This window comes from Fukomys damarensis, unplaced genomic scaffold (genome assembly GCF_012274545.1).
Source record: "Fukomys damarensis isolate Sample0158 unplaced genomic scaffold, DMR_v1.0_HiC HiC_scaffold_39, whole genome shotgun sequence".
NCBI classification, from domain to species: domain Eukaryota; kingdom Metazoa; phylum Chordata; class Mammalia; order Rodentia; family Bathyergidae; genus Fukomys; species Fukomys damarensis.
This window is the reverse complement of record NW_022900951.1, coordinates 49064335-49074705: the sequence shown is the minus strand read 5'-3', so window position 1 is coordinate 49074705 and position 10371 is coordinate 49064335. Positions and strand designations below refer to the sequence as shown.

At 30.9% G+C, this 10371-nt stretch overlaps 1 protein-coding gene across 1 annotated transcript in view; it reads left to right on the top strand.

The window, feature by feature from the left end:
- The window catches only part of Faah2 (fatty acid amide hydrolase 2), a 186178-nt gene that overhangs the window by 725 nt on the left and 175082 nt on the right, over window positions 1-10371 (top strand). The window contains exon 2 of the mRNA XM_010615713.1: window positions 6174-6256. Within this exon, the coding sequence (XP_010614015.1) occupies window positions 6174-6256 (83 nt within the window). The remainder of the gene's footprint in view (window positions 1-6173; window positions 6257-10371) is intronic.

Here is a 10371-nt window from a genome sequence, read left to right as displayed (position 1 = left end):
ATTATTATTATTATTATTATTTTGGTACCGGGGATTGAACTCGGGTCCTTGCTCTTGCAAGGCAGGCCACCGAACCGCTGAGCTAAATCCCCGGCCCTAGCGCATTTTAAATAGACATCAGTTGGATTATTCTGGAACCCCTCATAGTTCTTCTGTCCATTTGTCCAGTTTGTGCATAAAAATGGTGCAAATATTAGTCAGGAGCAGGTTTTCAAACTGATTCTTGGCTATTAAATGTCTCCCCATTTCTTTCCCTTTTACTCTCCCTTCCCCTCTACTTCCTCAGATCTTCCTGCAGCTTTCTGGCTGGGGATTTTCTTTGTAATTTAAAACAATAACACTAAAGAATAGTAATTAGAATAGAATTGGTCTAGAATAACATTTGCTTTGGCTACAATTTATTTAGTATATAGTATATGTCAAATACTGAAAACAAATATTGAGATGGGTAGTCTGTGTCACTGAGGCCTCTATATTGATAATACAGTATCTACATGAAGAAACTGAGGTAAAATGACTTAAATAAATGCACAAAATTTGTGGAGATTCTGAATTCAGTTTAAGTATCTCAACCAGTTGGTCTCTAGAGCTCTACTGGCTTAACTAGTATCTATTTCTACCATATCAATGGTGGGTTTCCTAGAGATCTTGGGCTCTAGTCTAGTATTATTTGTTTATTCAGCTCTTGTCTATATTGATTCATCTGATTTTCCTTATTGATGTGTTCCCTAAATCTACAATATTACATGAGAAAGAGTAGATATGCAATAAATACTTTCTGAATATCTAAGCATGCATTTTTGATTGATACTTAGATATATAGAAATGAGGTGTGTTATAGCATTAAAAGGTAACTAGGAGTATAAAAATTATTCATTATTCCTTCATAGAATCAAAAATGCATGCTTAGAGCCAATCTACTTGGGTTGTGTGTGATCCTGAAAACATTGCTTATCCTTGTATGCCTCTGATATCCCATTAAAATAGACTTGATTCTAGGTTCTTGAATCTACTTTATGGAGCTATTGTGAGGACTAAATGGGTGCATATATGTAAAACACTTCAAACACTACTTGTCATAGTAGTCTTTATATTACTATCATCAGGTTTTGGGTAATGACAGCAATTATTAATATGTTCATGCCTGCCCATAATAGTTTATCTAAATATACTTTATATCAAAGTATTCTGTAGGGGAGAAGAGGGAATACAATGTGTTATTTTTACTAGTCCCTCCGAGGTTGTGCCTCTCATCTTTTATAATTTATTTATCTAGAGAAATGGTTTGCAACTGGCAGTTTTGGCTTTCAGGAGACATATAAAAATGTCTGAGGACAATTTGTATTGTCACAATTGGGTAAGGACCAGGGATTCTGCAAATCATACTCCAATAAACAGGACAACCCTTTTTATAATGAAGAATGACGAAGTTGTCAGTAGTGCCAAGGTTGAGAAATTCTGCTCTACAGCACTATTTAAGAAAGCTGAATTTTTTCCAGTATTACTCATAAGACCTGAGAGAAAGCCATTGTGAAATACAATGACAATTTAATCTACTCCTTATGTAAAACCAAGTGGTAACTGTTTAATCTCTGGTCAAATCCAGGACTACAGATGGACTGGTACCAGCACTCATTTAAAGAGGGCCTTCTATATATGAAGAATGTTTAGTATTTTATCTCCAATTCTCATACTAAAATAGCAAGAAATTAAAATAAGATGGAAACGAATTGACACTATTACTTATTTAAAGAGTATCAACTCCAATAAACTATCTATACTAACTCAAAAGTTACCCATATACACTTGGATTTTATTATTTGTTATGAGAATACACCAGATACTGGAAAAGTCCAAACTATTGGAATCTTCAGTTTGATTTAAAACCTTCTTCAGAAAAGTATTCTTTTTTTCTCCTGACTTTGCTATCAGAATAGAATCTGTGTTCTTAATCTGTGTATTTCTGCAAAAAAAAAACAAGTCAATTTAGTCTGTTGTACTTATTCTTCTGAAGATCAAATATTAATATTTACCTTTCTCTTAAATGCCAGAAATTGTGAAAGTGATTTATTATTGTGAGTCCCAAATTATGAATATAAAGTGGGATAAATAGTTGCTATTTCATAAAGTTGTAAGATACTTGAATGAAGTAAAGAACATAAAATACCTAGCATATATTCACCAAAAGTTAACTAATGCTATAGATGATCATCTATCTCTCAGTATAAAAAGGAAAATACCATCTCTCAGAGAAATTTTTTGTGTACCTTGCTCTCTGCTACCTACCTTTGATTTACTCAAACCCACTCTTATTATATGCATTTACACAGATGCTTGTAATACACACATACATATACATATACACTTGTAATAAAACAATCAATTCTATAGTTTGCAAATATCATGGAAAACTGTGTAAATTGGAAAAAATTTGATATACTTTTTTATTTTAAAATTTTTATTTTTATTATTTACAAATTAGAACTTTAATCAGTGTCAATTTACTTCAGTAGCTTTTGCTTTTACCTAAAAGGCTTACATACTCTATCTCATAAGTAAGTGTACTTAGGACATATCTATATTATAGGATCATTGTGGGAATTAAATGATTGTTGTGTATAAAACTCTTAAAAATAATGCTTTGATAGTGTATATAGCTATTACATGAAAGCAAAGTTGAAAGTTGTACAATAACTTCTCTAATGCCTTAAAGTTAGGAAGTCATAGAACGACATAAATCTGATTTTATTTTTTGTTAAACTTAATGGGAGAGTAATGTTTCCTGATAATTAGTTCTCTGAACAATTACATCCCTGTAACTCAGTGTCTATTGTCTTTATAATTGCTTTTGGATCTCCTTATGATTGCTCATTATTCAGAATTCAGGGCAACACTATTTCTTCTGAAACTTCAGTCTCAGTTGGCCTCTAAGACTGACCCTTACAGAAAAGTACCAGCTTGTGTTCACCATCATTTACGCATGATCATTCTCTTTGCACACTTGGAAGACTAATTTTGTTTGTGATCCCAAAGTTGATGATGTTTTAAAGACACAAGTTTCAATTGCAAATTGTCTAATGGCATGCATATGAGGATATGCTCTATGTTCTTGTCAAAATAAATGCTTATAAAGGGAAATCAGAGTCCTTATTAAATATGGAACAAGACATCTACACATTCAGTATTACCAACAATTAAAATGATAAGTTCGTTCTTCATGTGGAAGATACAGGATGAGTTCTAAGATATATTTTGAGTGAAAAAAGAGTTAAATAGTTTATGTTATGCTATTATTTGTATGAAAATGTAATGTCTTTTATCTCTATTTAATATATCTGTTATCTATTTACAGTATATGTTGCTGAAAAGAAGCAAAAAAACTAATAACAGTAGCTGATACTGAAAGGTGTTCGGATTCAAGGGTAGAAAGAGACTTGTCTGATTATTAAAATTTTATTTATAATTGACAATAATTGTACGTTTCTGGGACATGACAAAAGAAGATGGGCAGAAGTTAGTCAATATGTATAAAATAATAGTTTGATAGGAAGAATAAGTCTTGGTGTCCTAGTACATAGTAGGGTGAATATAGCTAGAAATAACAGATTTTATTTTTAGATTTTTTAAGAACATGTTTACTCTTGTTTTTTGTACTAAAGATAATATTTAATGAATATATTAGAATTATATAATTTTAAATATGAAGTGTTTTCTCTTTTATTCTGATCAAATGTCATTAATAATCATTAATAAGTATCCAGTTATGATTTATTAATGCAGTCATTAATAAGCCATATAATCATTAATAAGTATGAAATAAATCTACAGGAACTGATATATAAAATTTCTGAATTATGTTAGCTGGTAAAAATATAAGGAATAGAACAGTTAATATAATGATTCTTTTTAAGTGAAGGATGAGGAAAGACCAAAGAGAGAAACAGAGGTACACAGAGTTGAAGAGGAAAAAGAGAACTAGAGGGGGAGAAAGAGAAATCATTTATACTTACTTGACTTTTCTATCCATGTATGTATTATTATGTTTCTCTATGACAGCAGAGTTTATTTGAAAAAAAAAGCAAACACATATCAGTGCTCAGTTGTGTGATCTTGCTTAAATTATGACCTAAGTGAGCTTCAACAGCCTTTATTCAGAACACAGGGATATTACATATGTTGCTAGGAGTATTTAATTATATAACACAAAGTTTTTGGCAAATTAAGTTTTAAACAAATGGCAATTTTGTGTTACTCCTTCTAATACCTGCTTTTATCCATTTATTTGCTACAAGGTCAGGTAGAGATTTTGAAGAATTATGGAGTGGTGTACAATTGTTAGGGTGGCTAGATTCTAATACTCATCTGGACAACCCAGGCTCTTTATATAGCAGCCATGTGTACAGCAGACTACAATATAGCTTTATGCTAGTTTAAATCATTATTTACACATGCATTTAAACATACTTACTGATAGCTTATTAGGTGCACAATTCTAAAGGACTAGTTATATTAGCCTAAGATAAAGTGTACACATAAAGTTTTCTTTGAATACTTTCAGTCTATTCTATATCTATGGTTATATCTTATTTTTATTCTTAATGTTTACCTACTAGACTCATTGATTACATGGAAGATTGTTTATTAAATAGTAGAACCTTCTGAAATCATCTATTTGTATTGAGTTATGACAAATTACCCAGTTGACCTAACCTGTTTATTAAACCATTGAAATTTAAATTTTTCTTAGTGAGTTTTTGTCAGTGATTTGTGAATACGGATTATGTTTGCCCTTCATGGAGTAAAAGCACTATGTTTGTATTTTATCATATTAATTGTATGTGAAATTCCTGGATATACATTGATTTTCAACTGTTTGGTCCTTCTATTTTGGAAGGATCTAAATTGTCCCTTCCTGTTCTTGTATTTCTGATAAAGTAATTTTTATATTCTTGTTTGAGTTTATGTTTTATACATTTACTTGCTTTTTAGTACAAAATGGTATATAATATCTTATGAGCTATATAATTTCATATGATAATTTTCAAATTTACTTTATCTGATATTAATAGCAACATCCTTATTTTCCTGTTGTTTATAATAACAAGTATATATTTTCCAACTTTCATTATTTTAAAGCTTTCATTGTTTATTTGTTCAAAATGAATTTCTCATAAGCTATGTAGAGATGAGCTTTGTTTTCTTTAAACCAAATTTAATTATTTAATCCCTCTGCCATCTAACAAGGAAATTTATGCCTTAACACATATTATGAAGTAATTAGTTTACTTCTTTCCATATGATATAATGTTCATAGTTGATTATTCTTTATCTTGCTCCTTTCTTATCAAATTTCTTTTCATTTACTTTATATCCTCTGAATGTGAGACTTCTCTTTGGTTTGTAATTTCCTAATGCCTATTGTTTCATGTCAAAGAAGTATCATTAAATTATGTAATTGTATATTATAATTAAATAATAATTTGCCCCCAGGATGCTTTACTTATATTTTTTGCCTATTCAGATCTTTAAGTTACAACCCTTGGTGTACGGTTGTCAAACTTAGCAAATAAAAGTACAATATATGCAATTAAATTCAAATCTCAGATAAGAACATATAGTTTCTAGTATAAGTATTCCAATGAAATACTTGGAATATACTTATAATAAATATTTGTTACTCATCTGAAATTCAAATTTAACTTACTGTTCTATATTTTATCTGGGAACCATACTGCAATATGTTATTATGTCTCTACTCACCAATAGTTGAGTTTTTCAGAGATGATGTATAATTCTAATTTTCAGGCTATTACAATATAATACTCATTTCCATATTGATAATTTACTAGAACTAAATAAATTACTAGTTCAATAGATATCCATAATATCTCTGACTTTCAATTTCTGTCTACGTAGAGGTGAGTTTACTTTTTATTCTTATTGTTTGGAATAGGAACTATGGCAGAATATTCCTAAATTTTTACCTTTAAACAGACTTTTTTATTCTCTCACCCTCATATGATGTCTGACAGGGGACTGGACTGGATAATTCACTAAAGGTGTTTTGAATGAAAAAAGTATTAATCCACATAGGAGGCTTTCAATAAGTACTTCTCGAATGGATAAATTGCTCAATAATAAATGCAAGCTGAGTAATTTGCTGTATTTTGCAGGTGAAATGTATAGATGTTGTTGAAGCTTATATCAACAGAATCAAGGATGTAAATTTAATGATCAATGGAATCGTCAAGTACAGGTGAGCATCTCCACAGTTAAGGAGTCATTTCTGAGGGTTTTTAAAATTCTACTTCTGTGGTTTGAGTACCTTAGCTTGGTTTTTGGACTTGTCTTCCTCAGCCATCTTCCTTTGATTTCTTACTGGGCCCTGCTCTGACTTCTAATTCAGCACTTTCATCCATCCCTTTGTTAAATAGATCCCCCCTCTCTCCCTCTCCCTCTCCCCCTCCCCCATATATATATATATATAAATTACAGTCCCTTCTTTGACTGTAAGATCCTTAATGGAAATAAGTACATTTCATTAATTTTTGTATATCTGCCATCCAAAACAAGGACAGAAAAATAGCAGTTATCATTAAATGCTTATTGCACACAAAGTTTAAAATGTACATTTATTTGTAGTATGAAAAATCTTGTTTTCTTTTCTACATTTTATTTATTAATAGTATATATTCATGATATACAATAATTATATTGATCTTGGGGAATTGGTATATATATACATATCAAAACTCGATCATTTTTACTTCCTTGTCCCCCTTCCCTCATATCCCTTGTAAATTCTTCCCCAAATTTTCACATCATTGCAGAATCTACCTAATTTCCTGGCATCATTTTCTTTTTATTATTTATTTACTTTTAAAATTTTTATTTAAAAGAAACAATGGTACATTTAACTCTGAGTCTGAATTATTTTACTTAGCAATATGGTCTCAAGGTGCACCAATTTTCCTACAAAAGATTCAAAATTATCATTCTTTATGGCTGAATTGTGCACCATATTTTTATCTATTCTTCTATTGATAGGTATGTAGGCCTTTTCCATAATTTAGCTATTGTGAATTGTGTGGCTATAATCATGGTATGCATGTGTCACTGTAATACGATGACTTTAACTCTTTCAGGAAGATATCCAGAAGAGTTATCCCTGAGTCAAATGGAATTTATACTTTTACTTTTTTGAGGAATCACCATATTAATTTCCATGGTGATTATACTAGTTAATACTCACATATTCTGTGTAGAAGCGAGAGAGAGAGAGAGAGAGAGAGAGAGAGAGAGAGAGAGAGAGAGAGAGCTAATAACTGTATACAGGTCATCACATGCTGGGCAAGTGCATACACTTGCAATGCTTCTTATTTCAGATGACTAATGATAAAATATTTACCACTCTATTAACTTCTTCCCAAACCTGTTCTTCCACCCACCCACACAAGCAAGACTCCACCTTCTTTCTTTACCAAATCTATTCACTAAATCTAATTAGTTAACCAGTTTTACTGGCTGTTCATTCTGTCATGCTAAATTTCTCTGTTCTGTCATGCCCTATCTTTCTAGTCCTACAGAACTATTCCATTTCCTTGGATCCACTGTGGTCTCTCTTTTCCACATATCTTTGCAAATATTCTTTCTTCTGCTTGGAACACTCTCCTCTTGTGCACCACTTATTCAATTCACTTATGTTCATTGAGTTTATTGGTACTTTTTAGGTATACAGTACAGTTACATTCATCATTGGAATGTTGTACCTTTACATGACAGGTCTTGGTTCTCATTTTTTTCCTATACTCCTGCCCTCCCTTCATACCCTCAGGTCTTCCCTATTTACAAAAACTTTTTTCCATTTTTTCATTCTCTCAGATTGTTTTCTATCCCTTATTTCCTTTCCTCTACCCTTCCCACTTCCCCTAAATCTTTAGCTCTTTTCTTCCTATTTCACACTGTCAATTATACCATCAGGATCTTTTTTTCTCTCTTTCATTGAGTTTATTGATACATTTTAGGTATACAGTACAGTTACATTCATTATTGGGATCTTGTACCCTTACATGACAGGTCTTGGTTCTCATTTTTTCCCCTTGTCCCTGCCTTCCCTTTACCCCCTCCTTCCCTCCCAATTTACAAACACTATATTTCCATTCTTTTCATTTTCTCATACTTTTTCTTTTCCATTATTACCTTTCCCCTACCCTTTCCACTTTCCCTACACCTTTAGCCCTTTTCTTAGTATTTCACATTGTGAATTATACCATTAGGATCTTATTTACAATTATAGTTTTTCACACCAGAGAAACTATTTGGTATTTACACACGTGTGACTTATTTATTTCACTTAAGAGTATAACCTCAGTATGTATCCATTTTCCTACAAATGGCTCTAATTTCTCATTCTTTATGGCTTAGTAGTATTCCATTTTATAGAATAACCACGTCTTCTTTATCCAGTCTCCAACTGATGGGAAAATGGGCTCTTTCCAAGTTTTAGCAGCTACAAACTGTGCTGCTATAAACATAGGTGTGCATATATCACTATGATATGAGAAAATGAATAAAATTTTAAAAAGCCTTTGTAAATAGGGAGGGGTGTAAGGGTTGAAGAGAGGGCCAGCAAATGGGGATAAATAAGAACCAAGATATATTATGTAAAAGTATGCATTTGTAATGATGAATGTCATTATATTGTATAACTAAAATATACCAATAAAATTAATTTAAAAAAATCTCTGGAAAGATATCCAAAGTTCCATCAGTTGCCTGAAGCTTATCATCTGCCTCTACTTCAAAGGCTTCAATCTCCAATGAAGAGATGGAATTGCAGTTCAAAGTTTTAGGAGTAGATTAGTCACAAAAGTCATTGTTATATTTTTGTTTACTTACAATTATTTAGGATAAAGGAAGTACAATATGTATTCCCATTACAAAACTCATTTATTTTGAAAAACAAAGACCATAAATTAACAGTTGATTCCTATCCTATCTCATGTTATTTTGAATCTTTTGTCAAAGAATGATAATGATAATTATGTACAAATGGAAACAGTTTGAATTTTTTTTTTTGTTTTTTGTTTTGGTACTGGGGATTGAACTCAGGACTTTGCACTTGTAAGACAGGCTGCAGAACCACTGAGCCAAATTCCCAGCCCTAGTTTGAATTTTAATTATAACTTTTAGGAATGGTGATGTGTAAAATGTTGACATCTTTTCTTCATGCCGCAAAGAAATTATATCTTTTATTTAGTTCATGCTCTAAATTTTTTTACACTGAATACAAATTCTTATTAAATGCCACTAGGCACCAACTTAAAAGACTTGTAAAATTAAAAGCATATCACTAATTCTGTATTTGTTGGTTGGCCTTTGTAAACAATTATGTTTTATGACCATAGATGGTTCAGTTGCAAAATTATTTTTAAATTATCTAAAAGAAGAGTGCTATTTAAACATTTGTCTTATAAACTCATTAGTCTTTCTTTTCTTTTTTTTTTTACCTTTGGGAGAACATTCTAGTTGGAAAGTTATTATCTTTCAAAATGTGCTTGGCACCTGCCTTTCATAGCACAAACATGTTGGGCACATATTTAAATTACTTTAACTAGCAGAAAAGAATTAGTTTTAATAAAAAACTAAGATCACTTCCAACAACTATTCTGGCTATCTTGCACTTTTAATAGAAGGGAATTTAATTTCATTAGCTAAAAAGAGGCTGAATTAGTAACATTTTTTGTAATAAAACAGTGCGTTTTGATCATTCTTCCAAGAACTGAGATTTTTCTCCATATGAACTATAACTTAATTTCTATTTAATTTAGCATTGTATTTATTCGTATATTGAATTCTAAATTGAAGCCATTATTTTAAGTACTACTACTAAGACAATGCTTGACCTAAATTTTTAAGAAAAAGTTTAACACTTTTTGGTACATAAACTACAATTTTGTCAGAAATTACTCCCTAAATATGTTTTACTGAGTTAGCAACACATTTTAGGTAAAGTTACTATGGTATTTTATGTATAGAGAGAGGAAGGAGAAAATGAAGGAGTGATACATTAGTTAGAAATAGAATCTAGAATTAGGTTGGCTTTGAAAAATGTTTCTGTTGTGATAAATGAGTTCTGAAACATCCTATCATAAAAACCTTGGAGGAGATCAAATATATATAACATGCTTAATTTGGAATGATGGACATTTTGGATATTGACAAATTTAACTACATTTTAGGACAGATTTACATGTGATGTATAAATTGATGGGGGGTAAAAAAACTAAGCCATTTAGTTGAGAATTCACAGACCATTTTTATTATAAAAATCATATTTACTTTTTTTCTTTGGCTTTTAACATGTGGGGT